The sequence below is a fragment of the Hemibagrus wyckioides genome, linkage group LG15 (assembly GCF_019097595.1).
Source record: "Hemibagrus wyckioides isolate EC202008001 linkage group LG15, SWU_Hwy_1.0, whole genome shotgun sequence".
Lineage (NCBI taxonomy): Eukaryota > Metazoa > Chordata > Actinopteri > Siluriformes > Bagridae > Hemibagrus > Hemibagrus wyckioides.
In genome coordinates this window covers 21,700,297-21,723,524 of record NC_080724.1, presented here as the reverse complement: position 1 = coordinate 21,723,524, position 23,228 = coordinate 21,700,297, and the positions used below count along the sequence as shown (strand labels likewise).

General features: G+C 39.0%; 1 protein-coding gene across 4 annotated transcripts; it reads right to left on the bottom strand.

Moving 5' to 3' along the window:
• Positions 1–1,434: 1,434 nt before the first annotated feature.
• LOC131365794 (tumor protein p53-inducible nuclear protein 2) lies at positions 1,435–17,335 on the bottom strand. 4 transcript variants are annotated; one of them, XM_058409653.1, is made up of 4 exons: positions 16,976–17,335; positions 11,500–11,871; positions 10,113–10,575; positions 1,435–6,672 (listed from the first exon to the last, which is right to left on the bottom strand). In XM_058409653.1, the coding sequence occupies exons 2-4, from the start codon at positions 11,621–11,623 to the stop codon at positions 6,420–6,422; spliced, it is 840 nt and encodes a 279-aa protein (XP_058265636.1). In that variant the 5' UTR covers positions 11,624–11,871; positions 16,976–17,335; the 3' UTR covers positions 1,435–6,419. The 4 variants fall into 4 exon arrangements, with proteins under 4 accessions (XP_058265636.1, XP_058265637.1, XP_058265639.1 ...); XM_058409654.1 differs by having other exon boundaries at positions 1,435–6,669; XM_058409656.1 differs by having other exon boundaries at positions 10,113–10,233; positions 16,976–17,334.
• Between the last annotated feature and the right edge of the window lie 5,893 nt (positions 17,336–23,228).

The following is a 23,228-nucleotide window of genomic DNA, read 5'->3' as shown; positions in this document are numbered from 1 at the left end:
AATTACGAGTTTTATTTCTTGTGTGTGTTTGGAATGCTTCAGACATGCTGATGTGTAGTTTCTGACTCTACATGACATACTGCTGTCTTTAAAACCTGTCATAGTCACAGTTATATTGAACCTGAATCCTTTTTCCTTGACAAAACTTCATTTCATTTAGACTCAGCTGCAAGACGTGGCCTAAAACTTTCCACAGCTGAACCATGAATATGTATAATGATAACCATGCTAATAATCTAGTTCCCATCTGATATAAATCTATTCTGCTAAGATCTTTATATACTGAGCTAATTTCTTTTCATTTGAGGTTGTGATTTAGGCCTGCATTTTACACAATGCTACACTGGAGGCTTTTATTAACTGCTGACAACTTCAGCCTTTAGGTTAATTGAAAGAAATTTGATTACGGACACGATGCATGGTCTAATGGACTGAGATTGGTTGCATAAATTTATTTTGGGCTGAATAATCTCTCTAATATCTTCTTCTTTCAGCTTGTCCTTTCAGGGGTCTCCACAGCGAATCATCTCTCTCCACCTATCCCTATCTTCTGCATCCTCAACACTTGTAGCTTCATATCCTCATTTATTACATCCATATACCTCCTCTTTGGCCTTCCTCTTTGCCTCCTGCCTGGCAGCTCCATGTCCAACATTCTCCTACCAATATACTCACTCTCCCTCCTCTGAACATGTCCAAACCATCTTAATATGGCCTCTCCCTAACTTCGTCCTCCAAACATCCAACATGAGCTGTCCCTCTGAAGTACTCATTAAATAATCTCTGTAATATATTGGTATTATGAAAACAGCATGACTGTATGGTTTATAACTATGTGACTAAAAATTAAATTTAATTCTGTATATTTCTTTTTAGAAAAAAGACACAAACTTCAAGTTTCATCCTGAGAATTTTTTTTTTTATTTTGTCATTTTTTTCCCCCGGTACCTGCATTTCTGAACGGATGCTGGAACCCCATCCTTGTATTTTGCATAGGTCTCTACTACGGCGTACGGACCAGTGCCCACACAGACAGGATAGAAAAATCAGCTAATCACAAAAAAAAAATTAAAATAAAACAAAACAAAACAAAAACATGCAGAATAGTGAAAGGCACGATCACCATAGATATCAGATACATTATTCCTTTTTTTTTTTTTTTTTAAATATATTCTATTTGTACTTTTTTTGTTGAAAGGGGGTATATGTTTTGGAGAGGATACCCCTCATGAAGGTAAACCCCACCTTGTGAAAAAGCTGCCATAGTTTCAGGGCGCAGGAACCAAACAGAAGAGTGCAGTCTCACTGTCTGATGGTCCACCCCCTTCATTTTTCACAATAGAATCAATCGTGAAGATAAACAGTGAATAAAACAAAATTTGCATCTAATCATAAGGGAAAATACAAGCACATATATATATAGAGAGAGATATATTTTTAGTTCATTAATCTGTTTTGTTGTTTTTTTTTTTTTCATTTACTCACCCAGTCTATATTCTCACATCACACAAGCTACACAGTCAAATAAACCTCAAGCTGCCCTGAGGTGTAACACACTGCTCCCTATAGTCACGACATTTCATTAGTCATACACACACATACACACTCACACACACACACAGTCAGGAAAAAAAATACAATAATGAGATACAACAGGAAAGAGAGAGAGATTGTGGTGGACTGTTAAAAATAGAAGGGAAATAAACAGTGATGGATGTTTGTTGAGGGTGGATGAGCCGGTCACTCCCATTAGGGTTGATTGCTATGTTGGCGTAGCATCACCTCTGTATGGACTGACGCGGTAAACGAGAAGCACCACATTGATAAAGGAGACATGAACACACCCATGTAGCAAACTGACGTCTGTTTTAGTGCGGATGTCAGGCCTGACAGTGCTACCCTAGCCAGCATTGGTCTAGAGTTGCCCCAGTGTTGATTCAATGGCACACTTTTATAACAACTCTGCCAGTGCTGGGGCAAGCCTGGCTCTGTGGCTCTTTAAAGCTGGCTGAATGTTGTCCCAACATTGGCCCAATGGAGGAAATTCTGTTTGCTTCAAGTCTTGACCCAGTGGAATATCTGGAAATTTTGAACTTTGGCCTAACTTTGGAAAAGTCAAGTTGAAGGTGGCTGAACATCTGTCAACCCCAGTGACCCAATACTGGACCAATATTGCAATCCAAAATTTATCCAATGCTGCCACCCAACACTGGGCCAAAAAATGACCCAACATTAGCATTAAATGGATTTAAAGTTGACTGAAAATCAACCTGAGCCTGGTGACCCAACATTGCCCCAGTGGACAATGACTTTGAGCCAAATGTAAACCCCAACAGTGACCCAACATCAGTTTGCTACTTCGACAGGAAGTGCCCTAGTTGAATGACATCATAAAAGGTCCACCTCTGCTATACATCCATCAGGAACAAAATGGTGTGTGTATACAATCCCTTTAAAATCCCTTAAAAATTAAGAAAAATAAAATATATGGGGGGGGGAAATTGAGTATATGAATATATTAGTTTTTGTTAATAGATTTTCATTGTGTTACGTCCCACTGACACCGCAAAAACGATCTCAGCGGTCAGCTAATGACTAAATAGCCCATTATATGCAGGTATAATGAAGTAAAAAGGTTTCAGAAGTGGATTTTAAGGTATACCCTCATTTCCCCAAAGAAAGAAAGAAAGAAAGAAAGAAAGAAAGAAAGAAAGAAAGAAAGAAAGAAAGAAAGAAAGAAAGAAAGAAAGAAAGAAAGAAAGAAAGAAAGAAAGAAAGAAAGAAAGAAAGAAAGAAAGAAAGAAAGAAAGAAGTAGGTTCTGTGTGTTCAACCTAGCTTTGTAAAGATATTTTCAATAAATGGTGACATCATTCAGATAAAACACGCATCACTCGAACATTGTTCTGTAAAGAGCTGTGCATTATGCGTACATATCGTATGTGAATGTGAATAATTTAAAATAGTTTGTTTCCCAACTCATGCACATTAACATCACCCTCTCGTTCGTACGGATGCTTGAAACAAAACAAATAAAATTGCACACAGCTAAAAAAAAACAACAACCTCGATTCACCATAAAAGGTAAGACAGTGCAAACGTACATCCAAGTCGAATTTTACAAACAATCAAACATGTTCAGCACCATAGTTAATCTAATCAGCATCGATGATACACACTACGTAAGTCCGAGCGCCATGCCGAGGATCCCACAGAGGAAACTAACACTGACTGATGGAGAAGGATGGATTCAGCATGTGGAGGCATATGTGTGTGTGTGTTTGTGTGTTTTCCTTGCCAAAACAAGTGAGAGCCGTCTTGCTAACACTGGCGTACACACACACACACACACCTCCTTTCTCTCTCACACAGGAGTTACAATACGTTACAATACATCCCAGTGATACAAATATGTAAAAACACATCATCGACTCGGGACGGACCAGTAGACCAATCACGATGTTCATAATGGAATAAATTATAGTTTGCGATTAGCCGCTTTACACAGCTAATGAAAGTAGCTAACAAGTAATGAAGTATTCTAGCTGAATGCTGTGACGTTATGGGGCGGCCATCTTGGATAACTGGAACGGCTTGGTATCATTCCGCCTCAGTTTGAGGTTATACGAGGAGGTTATATTGCTTTTTCTCTGGCAAATTCCAGCCCACTAGCTTCTCTAGGTGAAGGTGAAAGGCTAGCACATGCTTCCTCTGAGACATATGAAGCCACCAGATCTATTCATGGTACACCTTTGGAAGCAAGTGCTATCTGCCCAATCAGAATGGCCCTCCCTTTGCTCCTGGTCATGAATGATAATCATGGAGATATCTCCAAACATATATAAGCCTGATTTTCATAAACTTGTTAGCTTCCTAATCAGCTATAATGAGCAAACAAGAAGTGTTCCTTTTAGTCAGGTCAGGATCTCAGTAACGTTCATCACTGGCCTTGTTTGTTCACCGGGACGGATTTCTGCAAGTAACGTTAATAATTCAGTCTAATGTCATGATGTAATATGAGGATGGATGACTTTTGAGATCTTTTGTGTCACAGTGATTTTTTTTAAGCTAAACTTTGGGTTTTAGATGCAGGCCTGACACTGAGCATTGATTTAATGGAGAAAGACAAGAGGCAGAGAAGAAGTTCAAGGGTCTGAGACATCTTAAAAAGAACATGATCTTAAAAACGTAACGCAACAAAACACAATAAAGAGTCGCTTTCTATACCTACTAGTGACAAGGACTGCTTCCCCACCTAGAGGTGTAACAGTTGACTGTTTTTCTCAAATCATTGGGGTTATAAATTAGAATCAGGAGCTCATTCGCATCCCCTTCGCGACACCAAATTTGAGTCGAGGATTTGTGCGATCGAGCTGCTGCGTCGTTATAGATTTATTTGTTCCGTATCACCTATAGGAGGCGATGCAATTCCTTTATCATTATCCTGCACCTTCTATAATCCAACATACCCTGTAGCCCCCAGCAGCCTCACACCGGCTCTCATGAGGACGGCTTTACGCTCTTCTTTCCGGCCTGGACGTCAATTTAAGGTTTATTATCAATATGTGACCAGAAAGTATACAGATCACAGTGGAGAAAATGCCTGAAACTGGGTGAGATTTGATAAATAGAACACTGATACTTTAAATTTAAAGTTTTAAATGATATAATGTATAGGAAAAGGACCGGCACAGGCTGGGACTCATATTTAAGCCACTATATCTCTTTGTCATTGGTTCTTTTCCTATGTTGACATTTTTAATCATTATTTTTCATTTTTTTGTGACTTTATATAAAATATATAATTCATTTAGATTAAATTTCCAGACCTGATTTTTTCTAAATTGCTGGCATTTTGAGTTCGCTACTGCTAACAATGGATGCTAAGCATATGGACTAAACTTATACTATATTGTCAAAGGTTTTGGGACACCCCTCCAAATCACTGAATTCAGGTGTTGTTTTTCAGGGGTTGGACTCAGCCCCTTAGTTCCAGTGAAAGGAACTCTTAATGCTTCAGCATTTTGGACAATTTCATGCTCCTGTTCCAACATGACTGCGCACCAGTGCACAAAGCAAGGTCCAAGCATGAGTCCTGACCTCAACCCCATAGAATACCTTTGGGATGAATTAGAGCCAGTCCTTCTTGTCCAACAATAGTTGCCTGACCTCACAAATACGCTTCTAGAGGAATAATTTCCATAAACACACTCCTAAACCTTGTGGAAAGTCTTCCCAGAAGAGTTGAAGCTGTTATAGCTGTAAAGGGCGGGACAACTCCATATTACATTCATGTGCATGGAAAGGCAGACGTCCCAAAACCTTTGGCAATATAGTGTATTTCTACCTAGATGAAACTTTTTGTGTGCAACGGATTAAAAATCTTAAGTCTTAAGATAGTTTTAGTTTTAATAATTTTTGTATGTACAGTAAAATCAGGACAAACCCAACTTTAGTCCAGAACTATTTTGGGAAAATGAAGACTGTGTTAGTTATTCAGTCATGATAGCTTCATTTTCTTAACCTTAAATTGGTCCAAAGTGTTTAATGAGGCACCAAAATGCACCAAAGCATTTTAAGGCAAAACCCCAACATACAATTTACTTAAAATGAACAAAATAAAATAAAAAACTGCAAGAAGGGAAAAAAACCCGCAATCCATTGTAGCTTGGATTTGCCCTTGAAGGTGCTACGGTAATGCTGTGGGCTACGATACCTACTTATTTACCCCCCCTTTGATCCTCCATCAACATCCATCACTCTTTAATCTGTTTTATCCTTACTTTTACCTTCTTCTACCTACTTTGCCATTCTGTGTGTTGTTAAAGCCTTTTTCTCTCCGTTTTTTTAGAAACTCGAAGCTAGCATAGCGTTTAGCATTTTCTCTCTCTGATGCGATAATTCTGCAATGTGTATTTTAGCCACTACGGTATTTTCCTTCGTCAAGAAATCATACAAAAGTTAAAAATACGAATGGAGAAAACTGGACTTTTCCAACACAAATGAAAGCAAAAAAAGGATGAGAAGTTAGCCTCAGACCCTTGTTTGGTTTCTTCCACGTCAACGTTCTGTGTCTGCTCTGCTTCTGTTTTTGTTTTGCTCGACATTATCCATTCTCACGTTCGCCTGCGTGTGAGATCGCTGATTGTAAACGGCACCTTTGAGACACTGGCAAATGCGGCTACTGTTTAAAACAGCGCGATGCTAATCGAAGGCTAATTGGAAAAACAAATGGTTCGACCATAACGGATATGTTTCAGGCATTTAAGCTAAAAATAACTCCTGATGGTGAGAGGAGTAACATGAAAACGCTAGCATAAAATGAGGGCTTTGGTGAAGATATTGAAATCTTGGTATGATAGGTGATGTGGGATGATGGAGGTTGGTGAACGTGGTGAATAAATGCTGGGATCCGGGTGCATCAGTGGCAGAAGTTGCGCTGGCACGGTTGGTGCAGGAAGGAGTTGCGTGTGTGAGTCACGTGGCGAGGGATCTGCTGGCGGACGCGGTTTTGGCGCTGCATGCGACCACGGGTCAGGTGACGGCGCTCCACACGGGCTTTGGCCCTCTGAACACGGCTCACCTGAGTCACTTTGGCAAGAGGAACTGCCTGACATGCTGATCCTCGCACTGGCCGAGTGGGAATAGGGGCAGGGGTAGATTCAGACATCCTGCTGAAAGAGAGAGGGGGGGGTGGTAGAGATAGAGATAGAGACAGAGAGAGGGAGAGAGAGAGAGAGAAACACAGAGGGGGGAGGGGGAGAGAGAGAAACACAGAGAGAGAGAGAGAGAAACACACAGAGAGAGAGAAGAGACAGAAACACAGAGAGAGGGGGGGGAGAGAGAGAGAGAGAGAGACAGAAACACAGAGAGAGAGAGAAACAGAGAGAAACACAGAGAGAGAGAAGAGACAGAAACACAGAGAGGGGGTGGGGAGAGAGAGACAGAAACACAGAGAGTGAGGGGGGGGAGAGAGAGAGAGAGAGACAGAAACACAGAGAGAGAGAGAAACAGAGAGAAACACAGAGAGAGAGAAGAGACAGAGACACAGAGAGGGGGTGGGGAGAGAGAAACAGAGAGAAACACAGAGAGAGAGAAGAGACAGAAACACAGAGAGGGGGTGGGGAGAGAGAGACAGAAACACAGAGAGAGAGGGGGGGGAGAGAGAGAGAGAGAGACAGAAACACAGAGAGAGAGAGAAACAGAGAGAAACACAGAGAGAGAGAAGAGACAGAAACACAGAGAGGGGGTGGGGAGAGAGAGACAGAAACACAGAGAGAGAGGGGGGGGAGAGAGAGAGAGAGAGACAGAAACACAGAGAGAGAGAGAAACAGAGAGAAACACAGAGAGAGAGAAGAGACAGAAACACAGAGGGGGGGGGAGACAGAAACACACAGAGAGAGAGAAACAGAGAGAAACACAGAGAGAGAGAAGAGACAGAAACACAGAGGGGGGGGGGGGAGAGACAGAAACACAGAGAGAGAGGGGGGGGAGAGAGAGAGAGAGAGAGAGACAGAAACACAGAGAGAGAGAGAAACAGAGAGAAACACAGAGAGAGAGAAGAGACAGAAACACAGAGGGGGGGGGAGACAGAAACACAGAGAGAGAGAGAAACAGAGAGAAACACAGAGAGAGAGAAGAGACAGAAACACAGAGGGGGGGGGGGAGAGAGAGACAAAAACACAGAGAGAGAGAGAAACAGAGAGAAACACAGAGAGAGAGAAGATACAGAAACACAGAGAGGGGGGGGAGAGAGAGAGACAGAAACACAGAGAGAGAGAGAAACAGAGAGAAACACAGAGAGAGAGAAGAGACAGAAACACAGAGAGGGGGGGGGGGGGAGAGACAGAAACACAGAGAGAGAGAGAAACAGAGAGAAACACAGAGAGAGAGAAGAGACAGAAACACAGAGAGGGGGGGGAGAGAGAGAGAGAGAGAGAGAGAGAGACAGAGAGAGACACAGACAGAGAGAAAGAGAGAGAGAGAGAGAGAGAGAGAGGGAGGGAGGAGAGAGAATACAGGAAATTCATTAAAATCTATATCTAAATTCTAAACTTATTATGTTCACGACAAATTTGTCAATAAATCTTTCTTCTCTGAATTTATTCATTTCATTTTCTTAATTTATTTGCCTACTTTGCTTCTTTCTATTGTTTATCTATCTATCTATCTATCTATCTATCTATCTATCTATCTATCTATCTATCTATCTATCTATCTATCTATCTATCTATCTATCTATCTATCTTAGTTTTTTTTGTAATTTCTTTTCATCATTACATTTTTCTATTCATCTTTCTTTCTCTCTGGAAGGGAATATTATTAGCACATCTGTCCTGATTCTGTCACTCTTCTTGTCTCTATCTATATCTTTCTGTCCCTCACCTCTATCTCTCTTGCCCGTTGCTTTGCAATACACATATTTCTTATTACCACTTACTATTTACCCCCTCCTTTTTCTCTCTCTTTCTGCATGTGTGTGTGTGTTTAAAGTAGACTATGTGTAGCTGCTACAGTGTGGAGTCATGTTTTTATCGTCTTCACCCTCGAGTGTTGTGTGTCTCTGCTTTTGAACCCGGTCTGGTGTTTCTTGTTTGTTAGATTGGATTACGCTGCTGTTTTTGTTTGTGTAATAAAACCAAGCTTACGCATCACACTCTCCCCTTTAGCATCTCGTTATTTACAAGAAAACACATCCTACTACTCTTAAGCAGATTGTATATGAGACGATACTGAAGCACATTGCATATGAGATGATACTGACGCGGATTGTATATGAGACGATGCTGAAGCGGATTGTATATGAGACGATGCTGAAGCGGACTGTATATGAGACGATGCTGAAGCGGACTGTATATGAGACGATATTGAAGCACATTGCATATGAGACGATACTGAAGCAGATCGTATATGAGACGATGTTGAAGCGGATTGTATATGAGACGATACTGAAGCACATTGCATATGAGACGATACTGAAGCAGATCGTATATGAGACGATGCTGAAGCACATTGCATATGAGACGATACTGAAGCAGATTGTATATGAGACGATGTTGAAGCAGATTGTATATGAGACGATGCTGAAGCGGATTGTATATGAGACGATACTGAAGCAGATTGTATATGAGACGATGTTGAAGCAGATTGTATATGAGACGATACTGAAGCGGATTGTATATGAGACGATACTGAAGCAGATTGTATATGAGACGATACTGAAGCGGATTGTATATGAGACGATGTTGAAGCAGATTGTATATGAGACGATACTGAAGCGGATTGTATATGAGACGATACTGAAGCAGATTGTATATGAGACGATACTGAAGCAGATTGTATATGAGACGATGTTGAAGCAGATTGTATATGAGACGATACTGAAGCGGATTGTATATGAGACGATACTGAAGCAGATTGTATATGAGACGATGCTGAAGCGGATTGTATATGAGACGATACTGAAGCAGATTGTATATGAGACGATGTTGAAGCAGATTGTATATGAGACGATACTGAAGCGGATTGTATATGAGATGATACTGAAGCGGATTGTATATGAGACGATACTGAAGCAGATTGTATATGAGACGATGCTGAAGCGGACTGTATATGAGACGATGCTGAAGCGGATTGTATATGAGACGATGCTGAAGCGGATTGTATATGAGACGATGCTGAAGCACATTGCGTATGAGACGATACTGAAGCGGATTGTATATGAGACTATGCAGAAGCGGACTGTATATGAGACGATACTGAAGCAGATTGTATATGAGACGATGCTGAAGCGGACTGTATATGAGACGATGCTGAAGCGGATTGTATATGAGACGATGCTGAAGCAGATTGTATATGAGACGATGCTGAAGCGGACTGTATATGAGACGATGCTGAAGCGGATTGTATATGAGACGATGCTGAAGCAGATTGTATATGAGACGATGCTGAAGCACATTGCGTATGAGACGATACTGAAGCGGATTGTATATGAGACTATGCAGAAGCGGACTGTATATGAGACGATACTGAAGCAGATTGTATATGAGACTATGCTGAAGCGGACTGTATATGAGACAATACTGAAGCATACTGTAGATGGGGTGAAGCTTACCTCACGCTGTCAGCCATGTTGGCTGTACTCTGCTCCAGGTTGGACGAAGAGACGTAGACAGACATGCTAGGATGCTCGATGAGCAAGTCCTCCATGGGGCTGGCCTCAGCTGGCGCGCCCTCTGCAGTGAAACAGGGTGGAGGAGTGATGAACCAGCTCTCATCCAACCCACAGGAGGTGGGGTCAGACAGCGCATTCGCTCCACCTGACCCAAGCGGGGAGGGAGAGTCGAGGGAAAGTGGGGAGCGAAGGGAACGAGACGAAGGAGGACATGTCGCCTGAGAGCGGCCTGCTCTAGTCCTGCGCCGTTTGCATGAGAAAGGGGTGGAGTCACCTGAACAAGAGGGGGGAGTGGCTGTTTCACATCCAGACTCCACCCTCTGACACTCACTATGTGGAAGAGACTGTGCTATTGACGGGACCTCTGCCCCATCCTCACCCAGTGTGGAACAGTCTCTGTCACCTGATGGTGGGTTGGCAGGGGCGGGGCAGGCAGGGGGCAAGATATAAAGTAAAGGGTGGTAAGGGGGAAGTACAGGCAGGGGTAAGAACAGTAAATAAAGCCATGCAGGTAGGGGATGGCGTAAAACGTCCAAACACAAACAAACACACAGCAGTGGGAGGAACCGAGTCAAAATGGGGAGACGGGAGAAGGTTTAAAAAAAGAAAAGACAAAAGAAAAACAACATAAGACATAAAAACATTGTCATTAGTTTCATGAAATGTGTCTGTGATTGTTTCACAACATCAGTCTAAATGTTATTCCCTTCTTTCTTTCGTTCTTTCTTTCTTTCTTTTTTTCTTTTTTTTCACTCATCTTTTAGCTTTTCTGTCTTTTCTTTCTTTTATCTCTTTCAGTCCTTCACTGTATACTCTCCTACATCCATCCTGCCTATCAACCCTCTTCTTTCTTTCTTTCTTTCTTTCTTTCTTTCTTTCTTTCTTTCTTTCTTTCTTTCTTTCTTTCTTTCTTTCTTTCTTTCTTTCCATACCCCCTTTATTTATCCTTGAGTTTCTTGTCTTTTTTCTTTCATTTATCTCTTTCTGTTGACCATTCTTTAATTTCATACACTCATCCTGCATTCTTTTCTTTCTTTCTTTCTTTTAAAAGAATGTCCTTCCTTGCAGTCAGAGGACAGACTGTAGACTGTCATAACCAAACAATATGGCGACTCAGCCATGATATGTTCCTGATCAACAGCAACCCTGTGGACGTGTCCCAAACCAAACACTCTGTTCACTGTATCATTGGTGGAATAAAACAATGTAGTGATCATATTGGGGTTTTGGGTGCGTTATTACTTTCTAGCACCACTGTATTGACCCCTAAAACCAGTTGTTGGTTCCACAACCAATATTTAATTACACCCACAATCCTCCTACTTACCAGGAACGCTGACCAGAAGCCATCCCTCATCGTCCACCTCGGTCACGCACGGCTTGGGTCCATTGAGCTCGGCAGAGACGTCCTCCACCGCTCCGAAAAGCAGGTTGCTCAGTCGCTGGAACATGGCTGCTTTGAAGTTCAAAGGGCAGGTTGTGTAGATATCCTGAGGGAGAGCTGCCTTGGAATTTGTCTTGGAACAGACGCCGATGTACAGTTGCTAATGCTGATGGTCTTCTGTGGCAGGTTTGAAGGACCGGCACGGCGTGTTATTGGCGTCTTTTTCTTGTCAAGCCCTTGTTGGTGGAAGGAACCTAGGAAGAGTTGATTAACTCTCAGAGTGCAAGTTTATGGTCTTTTTATTACTGCAAAGGCCTGCAAGAGATGAAGAAGGAAGAAACAGAAGAAACAGAAGAAATGTGTTAACATATGGAAAAAAACAGTCTCACAAAAAATCACACTACAGTGGAACCTTGGTATACGAATGCCCTCCCTCATGGCCTATTTGCCTTAAGAATTGAAATCTTGTAAGAAATTTGCATTGGCACATGAAGCATTTTCGGCATACAAACAAACCAAACTGAACGCCGGCTAAGTTGCGTGTACGTCCAGGAGCCGTTCAAAATTTAGCGTCAGTGGAATGATACCAACAATACCGACACTGCCTCCGTTCAAAAGCTAGGTGATTTTTCTGCCGTTTTTTTTGTTGACAGATTGGTGGCGTGGGTGTAATAGAACATATTTTTAGCCCAAGCTTGGTGGCACGACTTCCTGTGAGGAGCCTTGACATGGAATGCTTGGCTTGGGTCAGTTCTTTGTAAGCAGCCATACAGTTTACATACACTTCATATTGGAAGGTTTTGATTTAATAGTGATCTGACGTCACTATGTAGGAACATTTTTTTACAACACTAAACATCTTTATCTGTACATAGAAGCTTCTTTCGGATCCCCTAAGAATCCATTTTTTGTCATCTTATACGATACATGTTACTCATTAAAGAATATCATGTTTTTTATCCATTCATAGCGACATTTAATTTATGTACCATGTGCATAGGTACATAGAGAAGTACACTAATACACTTCTCCACAAATATTCTTAGATTTGATTGTCTATTAAACATAAATTGTGTTTATATCCCCCAACAAGTTCATTAGTATGCTTTAGTAAATTTGGTTATGTAAAACATTGTCTTGAGTAAACCTGAATACAACTGATAAAATATTAACTTGAAAAATGTCCACCGGGTGAAATGTTCATGTAAGAACAACGCCCATGTTTGTCTGCTGCTTGAGATGAGCCGGGAAAGCTTTTCCACATTACATTCCACTGTCTGTTATCTTTTGGTTTCTCTTTAAAGCGGCTGAAAAATGATAAAGCAACATAAAGACATTATATAGTTTGAATACGGTTTTATTTTCCAGAGAGGCATTACGCCTTGAAGGTTAGTGCTAGCATCTGATTGGTTTAGATTTATGGATTTTTCAGTCTTGAGTGTACTTTGCACTGTATTAAAAAATGTAATCAAGGGACTCAAATTAGACTTTAACTTTTTAATTAAGGGAAGTTACGAAGTTAGAAAGTCATGCATAATTATGCACAATGGCATCATTATGAATACATTTAGTTCATTGTGTATGAATATTATGGGTTAATTTCCTCAGTTGGGTGATTCTCATTCCCTGCACCTTCGCAATCAGCCCCCTTTGCTGCCCTGCATTTGTCTGTTTATAAATATTAATATTATTATCATCTGAAAAAAAAGAAACAGTCCACTGTAAATATTATGAAAATGATTTTATCTCCTCTGAGCGATTGTGACTAAAATATATTCCAGATGCCGGTTGAATAGAGCAGGCATTTTTCTCTATAATGTTCAATGAAGAGAATAAATAAATAAATAATTTTGGAAATAGAAACCAGACAACCAGGCGAAATTTCCTGAGAGGAAGTGACTCCAGGTAAATCAAGCAGGATGACAGAACATTCTAAATAACTGAGCAGGAAAGCACATCAACATGTCAGGTTCTGCACTTGAGAAATGCGCATGTCACTCAGCTGTTCAAAGTCTCAAAGGCATCTACCAAATGGATAGATGTAAATGTTTTTTACGCCACACACAAATTCCAGCCACGCCCTGCCAAATTTGCATGGACATGTCAGTGCACCCGCTCAGTGTATGTGCCTTATCTCTCAAGGTCTCACGTCTGATGTGGCTTCAGAAATAACTAGATTTAATCTAGGAATTTGAATTAATCAGGGGGTATTTAATACCATGTGTGAATGTTTAGGGAATTAAATGTGCAACAGGAGCACGGGTCTAAATTAGGCACATTGACATGACAAGAAGTGAGATAACACAGAGGGTGGAGAATGCTACTTCCTGATTCAAAGGCACATTAATAAATGTCTTCTGCAGGACAGCCATGACTTCAGCAGATTCCTTAAAGGTGATAAGGAATATGAAAAACCATTCAGCCTATTATAGAAATGACAAAAAAAATTGTTGGATGTAGTGTGATAGGAATAACTCATGTCATGTTGAGCTGTTATAGAAAAATAATCACCAGTGGAGTGGTGTGATGAAGCACATTTATCATCTGTGAAACAAGTTCTCTCTTACGTTATGGCAGCTATAAAACCTCGTCCCTTCACCAGTACCTCTTTTTTTTCTCTCTTTTAGTTTTCAGACACCCCCACAGTTTATTATATTACAGAGAACTTTGTAACTTGTTACAAAACGGTGACACTGGAGACTCCTTCCATAAAAGTTAATCAATTCCTGACAGAAAACTGCACCACATCAATAATTATAAATGGTTTTTAAACAGCTACACTGCTCTCTTAGCTGCTTTTGTAGTAAATGAATCAACACTGCGTTTGCGTAAGAGAACATCATCGATCTAATTAACATGACCAAACTGCTCCTAAAGCCCCGCCCCTAAAAGTCCACCTGGTAAATGTAGTAAAAAATGTTCAGGTGTGGTTGGAATTGGTTTCGTTTGTTTTAATCTCTTGGCAACTGATCTCTCTGGCTCACTCATATCATATACTCTACACTATATCATTTAGTTTAAACTCTAAGTAGTGCACTTAAATCAGCTCCCTATATCTGAGATGCATGAACTAATATATATAATTACAAAACATATAGCATTACATGTCATGTACAATTGATCACTTCATAACCTTTGTAGCTCTCATATTACAAGGGGGGAGCTAGATCCAAAATGGCTCCCAATCGGACAGTTACTAGATTCTAGTTAGAAGACGCTTGAAATGCCGTGTACTTACAGAGAAAGCTTCCTAATGGACACATAGAACGTAACTATTATTTTGTACCCTATACATTATAGGCAAGAATGGAGGAAGCTAAATTGTTACATGGCTCCTTGTTGGACGTACTGAAAGTTTCTATACCTTTAGTTATTTCAGGATGTCAGCTAAGCTGGAAACGTTTGCAGTGTACATTACACTGCATGCATTATACAGAGTATTCCAAATCTCAACCCATTAGACACTGAGTGCACTACATACGATTTGAATAACACAACGTCCATGGATCTTAATATAAGGTCTGGTGATTCCCTGGATTGCCAGTTTCATTATAGTGATGGAAACAACAACAACCCAGTGGATTACACCCAGAATTCATGCTGATGTAGCTGTTTATAAAATAGCCCTGTACTGAGAAGTTTCATATGCTGTAGATTTTATCTTATTCTTTTTGTAAAATCACAAAAATGAAACATACAGTGCACTAAATGTGGTAAGAATGAATACATTAACGCATACATATAGAGTATACTTGTAGACAGGAGGATCAGGGTTCAAGCCCCCGTTAGGAACTGTCAAGCTGCCACTGTTGGGCCCCTGAGCAAGCCCCTTAACCTTCTCCACTCCAGAAGTGCTGTATCATGGCTGACCCCGTGCTCTGACCACAACCTTAAAATTTGGGATACGTGAGAAAGGAATTCCGTTGTTCTGTAATATATATGTGATGAAAATTCTTCTATACTTGAGTTATGACGTTGTGACATCACAATGTCTGAGGTTTAACTCAAACATAAATGTGTTGTATATGTCAATATATGTGGAAAAATACCCCCACATTATGGCAAGTTTTATATTGAAAACAAAAAACTAATACAGACGGCTAGCTAGTTTAAACCGTTAACATTTTAATCAAAGTCTTAATTGTCTTTCTTTGGTCAATAATGGTGGATTCATAGTCCTGTAAGCTTGTCATTTCTTATCAACCATTTGTTCTGTTTATAAAAAGTATATTTTTGTCTTCAAAATCTTGAAAATATAGCAGATTTATCAAAAGGAGTATTGTACTACAGCAATCCAAAAACCTGACACAGGCAGCCATTTGGGATTCAGCCAAAAGCGTCCGTGTGGGCGGGGCGCTGTGGGCGGCGCACTGTGTTGACGTCTTTGGCGCAGTTAGCTCCGCCTTCCGGAGGTTAGAGGACGGAAAAATACCCAGGACAAAAAGACAGAGGGGGAGAGGGGGAAAAAGGACGGTTTTTGGAACAAAAACGGTGCAAAATATTCATCACTATGGATGATGAGAGGAAAAATCACTTTAGGTTGTAATAGACTTGTATATATATATTGAGAGAGAGAGAGAGAGAGAGAGAGAGAGAGAGAGAGAGAGAGAAATGTAAGCGAGAAACACTTGCAGCGGCAACCTCAGTGTTTACATTTCTGGTGGAAAAAACGGGATCTAGATGGATAGAGGGATAGATTCACGAAAAGATGAATCCGAATTTGAAGTCCGGAATGTGCCAAGATGTGCAATGTGACATTGCTGGACTTTCTTTGGAGCTAAAAGGCTCAATAATAGATCGGATAAAACCGTATTACAGCTGACCTGTAATCCACACACACACATTACACTAGCAGACAGGTCACACACCTCTATATACATATTTATATAACTATATAAATAGACTCGGGTGTATATATATATATATATATATATATATATATATATATATATATATATATATATATATAGATAGATAGATATGTGTGTCTGTGTATATGTTTGTTATAAGATCTCTCTGTGTCTATATATAGAGGGAGATGTGAAGTGTTTATGCATAAATGTTGCCCATCACACTGAAAAGAAAAGAAATAAAATATATGCAGTCGATTAAATCTGCAGAGGGTGTAAAAAAAGGACAACTGCTATGGGATCAGGTTATTATAAGGCAACAGAAGAACGCTATAAAAGGCATATCGACGCCTTAATGATCGACAGCAGATGATGTATCCATGTATGGCAAAATATTTTAACACTTTCTGGTTCAACACATATTTTTAAAGCAGAAATGCTTCGAATGATCTATGCATATTATAGATGAGGTCAGGATGTGATGGGGGAAGCAAATACAGACGACGAGACGAGATTCAACACCACAAAAAAACAACAGCAAAAAAAAAAATGGGACAAAAACATCTTACCTGCCTTTGCTGGAGCACCGAAGAAATGTGTAAACGTGTGGACGAAACAGTAAAAAGCACGACAAAAGCCTTAAAGCTCCAGATTCAGGAGCGTTTCTGTGTATGAGGTAGTGTTAATGCACCAGGATTACATTAACAGGAAAATAAAGAGAATAATAATAATAGGACTTTCTTCTTAGAAGAAACTTTGAAACTACACGACGGTTTAAAAGTGCAGCCTTTATCCTTGTGTTCTTGTCTTGTTGCTTTTTTTAACCCTGTTTTTGGTGCATTAGATATATAGAGATATATTTGTCTTGTTTTTGTCCTGGCTGTTATTGCTTCGCCCAGCTGATCCGCGGATCACAACGTAGAAGCTCAGAACAGCTGATCGTGACGCAACGACGCCCGTGTGGCCCCGCCCACCGCCACCGCTCACCGCCCACAACGGGTTCCCGAGCCAATCAAGACGTTACACAAAGTTCCAACGAGGCTCGTGCAAAATAACAGGGGGAGGGGCGGGGATGGTAGCTCGGCAACCTGCCTCTGTTTATAGAGATGTTATATTATATTTAAAGGATACATTTTATATTAAGATAATAATAATAATAGGTTTTAGCGGAATTATTGACTATTGGCATTAGCAGTGATATAAGTATACACTCTCACCAGCCACTTTAATAGGAACACCTGCCTATTTAAGCAGACATGTTAGCCAATCATGGTATTTTTCTTTTACATTTATTTTGTATATATTTATGTTAATTATTAGCACTAAGCTACACAATATTTGGTTTCCTATAATGTTTCCTGTCCTGATCCTGGTCTATCCCAGTATGACTCCTGTCTCTTTAAACAGTGTTTGTAAATATTGCTTGTCCCCGCCCCCTTTTTCTTAGCAGTGGCCGGGGCTTTACGTGCCACGGCATTGTTTCAGCCAATCACAGACTCTGGTATGTTACGCAGTACTGCATCAGCCAATAGGATTACAGACATTTGAAAGCCCTTGGCTGTTGACTTTGTTTCTTTGGCTTACCCCCCCCCATTCTGAGAACTAATTTATTTTAATTGGTGATTATTATCCTTATAAAGAAATTATTAGCACACAAAACAATCTCACTGCACTACCAAGAACTTATGTTTTTGTTACCAAATCCTAAAACATTTCACTGAAGTAAGATTTATGATGCAAGAGCAACAGTTCAGAGGATATCCTAGTATGAATAATTAGTTCAAAATAATCAGAAAGGCAAATAAAATTTTATTGTAGATATAATATTAGAGAGTAAAAGAGTCATGATTCACAAATTTATGAAACTTTTATAAAAAAAATTATACTATTACAGATAATAAATAAAGACACATAAAATCAAATAATAAATATAGAAATAATTATTATAAAATTATTATAAATAATTTTAATTTAATTTATTAATTATACAATTATTTTAATTATTTAAAAAATATATATTTTTTTATATAAAAATAAAAAATAGTCTTCAGACCATGCACTAGCACTTAATTGAACACAAATACACATAAACCATATAAACCACATTTATTAGTCTACTTTATATGTTTTTTGTTGTATCTTAACATACTGCATTACAAATACTATATTTATCATACTGCTAAAACAATTTAATTTTGTAGCTAATTAATCCAGTGAATTATTACATTATATGATAAATATAATAAATAAATATCAGGTTAATAAATAAATATATATAAATGATTAAATTAAAATTAATTGATTAAATTATATAAATTTTTTATATTATATTTTGATGTCTGTAACATGCCTCATTTTATCCACAAGAGTGAAAAAATATATATAGATCTTATTTATTTTAAACTGATAAATTGATAAATCAATTATCACTTGTTGATTAATATTCACTCGGTTAGTCTGCTCCTCAGTGTTATACGGTCATCATCCTGTCTGTGTTTAATCCATCGATACCCACTCATCTGGACATCTGTGACCGATTTAAACTAAACTCTGTTATTGTTTTCTAATCCTGACTTCAGCAGTCAGCTGGCGTTGTGTCTGATTACTGTACATGTCTGAACACAGTCTGATCTATACTCACCTTTCACACACTTATTTACCAATGGAGTAGACGTGTGTGTGTGTGTATAAAGGTATACTGGTTAAGTTTAGTTGCATTTTTTCATGACACAGCAACCTTCACTATTTGATTGATTTATTTTTGCTTTGCTGAAATAAATTAGACTCAGTTCATAGTTTCTTTGACACAAACAACTCCAGGAATTTTTGGTTGGCATCTTTCTAGGAAACAAGCCAAAATAATTATATATACTGTGAATAGTTCATGCAGAAAATATTATTTTAAACTTAAGTACATGTTAAAAAAAGAAAGAAAAACAGGTTTTTAATAGTAACCCACACAGCATGAAGCCTTTTTCAATAACCATTTGTTTTAGTATTTAAAAAAAATAAAAAGAAATATAATTTTCTTTCAAATGTCATCCAAGTGGAAAGTTTGAGTTACTGTGTGCCAAATTTTGTATGTTTATTTTATACAATTATTCCAGTAAGTCTACAGTTGGGTTTAATGAGTGAAAAGTAGTTTGTAGTGACCGGTTTAATGTCTGTCGAATATTAACACCCCATTTAAACCCTGAACAAGGTTCCTAGTCAGGCCTTGTTCACTTGCTGGAACCTTTGTGTATGTTTTGAGACTTGTTGAATGAAAACACTTCCTTGTGACTCAAACTGGTGCCTTTGTTTCATCAGACTGCAGCACAGTAATGTTTACAAGCGAGACCGCCCACCCTTAGTTCCTGCTCTCTCGTCCCTGCCCTTTTCGGCAGATTTGAAAAATGCACTTTGGGGATTGGTCGAATGAGTGTGTGTGTGTGTGTGTGTGTGTGTGTGTGTGGAGGCGGGGCTTGGTGTGTGACGAGTGTACAGAAATGAGGGATAGAGAAAAAGAGATGGTTAGTGGCTGAATGTCCTGAAATACCAGAGATAAGTTAATTTATATTACGTTACTCCGCAGTTCTGCTGAATTCTGGATTGTGATTGGTCAGAATTTTCCGTAGCACAGGTTCATATTAATGTACTTGTTTCTATAGTAACAGCTCATTCAGGGAAATTTGTATGATGTATCTGTATGTAATCGTTGATGTGGTGAAGTTTTCTGTAAGAAGAAATGTGTTTCTTTTTTTTAATGTAATGTTTTTGGAAGGAGTCTCCAGTGTCAGCACTTTGTAATAAAAAGAGGAGTTTACAGTATTCCCTTAATGAAAGAGAAAAATGAGAGGCTGGTGAAGGAACGGCGGTTTTATCGCTGCTATGACGTCTGTAAGAACAGAAACTAACTTATCTCACGGACGTTCCACGACATGAAACACCAAACAGATAAAAAGTATGACATGACATTTTTTTCATAAATAAATAATCTTAGCAATTGTTGGCATGCTGCTGTGGTCTTAGAGGAATAAAACACCATATCTGCTTCAAGAAATATTTTAATGTTTATTTATTTTTTTTCATAAAATATTTCTTTTAGATACATATTTATCTATTTACAGAATTTATATGATTATTTAATATTAAATTATTATTATTTGTTGATTAATTTCTATTGTTTTGTATTTTTATTTCTATTAAAATTTTACCCCAATTTTATCCCAATTTTTTGACTTACAATTTTCTTACTTTTAATCGTCTATTTTTACCACTTAATTGTGCAGCACTGTAAGTATTAAAAGTAGTCTAAAATGTATTATTATATAATAATAACTCTATAATTATATAATCCCATGGGTAAAAAAAATGTAGGCCGTGCCTCTGAATGGAGTCTGATGCTGAGGCAGAGAACGATTCTGGCTATAAAGCTCTGCTATCCTTTTATTTTTTTATCTGAAATTTCTCTTCCATGTAAGCCATGCAGGGTCACCTTCAAGGTCAAAGCTGAATTGCAAAGCTGAGGACACTTCTAATGATAAATGTGTCTGAATTACTCCTGGGGTGGATCGGAGTGTGTGAATAATCGATATACCACTTCCCTGCTATTGTTTTTTTGCTACACAGTTCCTGCCTGAGCAGGTAAGGAGATGTGCCGCACCTCGGCGTGACCCCGTCTCACCACACCTGAGCTGGCTGAGCAAAAATGAACAGAAGAACAGGAAACCTGAGTCTCGTACATAAAGAGTACAAAGGTGTTTTGATAAAATCTGAAAATGAAACCTGTAGCGCTGGCACAAGTGAGCAATGGCAGAAAAATGAGAGTGTGGAATTTAAACACGACTTATTTACACATTCCTTTAGTGTCATGTTATTGGAGAAAAACAGCAGTCAGGAGTGAGAACCAGCCTTCTGTATGGATCAGAATAACACTCTAAACATTCGGTCTTTATATTAACGCAAATAAATGTATATATCTAAAGCTCCGCCCCATGACAACTCCTACAAAACACCAAAAAGCTTTTCAGTAGGGAGTGTAAAAAAAAACAACAAGAAACATTAAAAAATAAAATAAAATAAGAGAATAAAAAAACCCATGCTCTGTGCAAACAATTAGTTTCAGTAGATTTAGATTATGAAATAGATTTCATTTAAAAAAAAACAAAAAAAAAACATTTAATATTAATTGATGGTAATATTAAATTATGAAGGTAGCTAGTAACATTTCTAAAATTCTATTAGTAATTAATTAGTAATGAACAGTAAGATATGAAGCTAGCTATCCATTTTAAACAAGTTAGTATGTTACTATCAGTAAATTCTAAAGCTAGCTAACAGTTTCAGATGTTGAGTTTTCTGATGTGAATCAGGCCTGGAGTTGATTATTTTCCAACAGCAACACTGTACTGAAGTGTTTTATTCCTCTGACACCACACCAGTTTGCTAACAATTAAACTATTTTATTCATTAAGAAACTGTCATACTTTCTAATCATTTATGTCCCTGAATTGACTTAGTTCCTGTTCTCACTTACGTTATAGCAGCTATAAACAGCCCTTCTCTTAAAGATGTCGGAAAACTTACAGTTTTCCTTCCCAGAATGTAAAATGAACACATTTCTCATTACGGAAAACATCACCATAGCAACTGTGTGGGTAGGGTGTCTGTCGTACGATTACCTGCGAATGACTTGTTATAACAGTCTCCTCCCACAATGTTACTGTATCCAATCAGATTGCAAGATCACCCAAAATGTCATTGTAATCTATTGGACCACTGAACACAAGCACATCACTGTGACCAATCAGAGGCCATGTTCCCGCCCACAATGTCACAATGACCTACTCTTTTCTTACCTTCTTTACCTCTGTTACAAAGCAAAACCTTCTTACTGAAAACATACACACTGTTCAAAACTCTTTTATATGAAGCGTCCATCATACTCCTCCCTGTGATGAGCTGTTACTATGGAAACGACATTAATACAAACCTGTCAACACCAATCAGAAGCCAGGATTCAACAGCATTGTGGTATGAAGCTGCTGTAGATATTGTTAGTGAGAGATAGAGAGATCTTATTCTTGTTTTATGTCCATCATCCGCTACAGTTTGGTAAAATAACAGAGGTCCGTGTTCGGTCAGAGCTCACCCGGTAACAAACTGCTCACTGTGCAAGACGATCTTCAGGCCTGAGCTGATCAACCAGCTGAGTCAGGACTCGGTTACCAGGTGAAACACAAAATCACCAGCTAGTGTTTCCTCCCACTGTACAGAACACAACACCAAGCCATTATAGTGCCTGAGGTGAGTGCCTGAGTGCTTCTGTCCTTTCTAATAACTATGAAGGTCACAGTTTGTTGTGGAAAAATATACTTTATCTTTGTTAAAGGATAATTCTTTACCTTGAGTGCTAGGAGAGTGAGATCTCTGAGGACGTCTGGGCCTACAGCGTGTTATAACATTAATCTCTAAATGACAAAACCTAAAATAAAAACATATACCAATATTATACACCGATCAGGCATAACATTGTGAGCAGTGATAGGTGAAGTGAATAAGACTGATGATCTCCTCATCATGGCACCTGTTAGTGGGTGGGATATATTAGGCAGCAGGTGAACATTTTGTCCTCAAAGTTGATGGTAGAAGCAGGAAAAATGGACAAGCGTAAGGATTTGAGCTTTGAGTTTGATGAAGGGCCAAATTGTGATGGCTAGACCACTGGATCAGAGCATCTCCAAAACTGCAGCTCTTGTGGGGTGTTCCCAGTCTGCAGTGGTCAGTATCTATCAAAAGTGGTCATGGGCGGCCGAGGCTGACTGATGCACGTTAGGAGCC

Excerpts from the sequence above, each read along its gene's own strand:
- LOC131365794 (XM_058409653.1), bottom strand. The coding sequence starts at position 11,623 with ATGTTCCAGCGACTGAGCAACCTGCTTTTCGGAGCGGTGGAGGACGTC. Across the intron at positions 10,576-11,499 it reads GCTTCTGGTCAGCGTTCCTG|GTGACAGAGACTGTTCCACA; the intron begins GTAAGTAGGAGG and ends ACCCACCATCAG. Across the intron at positions 6,673-10,112 it reads AACATGGCTGACAGCGTGAG|CAGGATGTCTGAATCTACCC; the intron begins GTAAGCTTCACC and ends TCTCTCTTTCAG.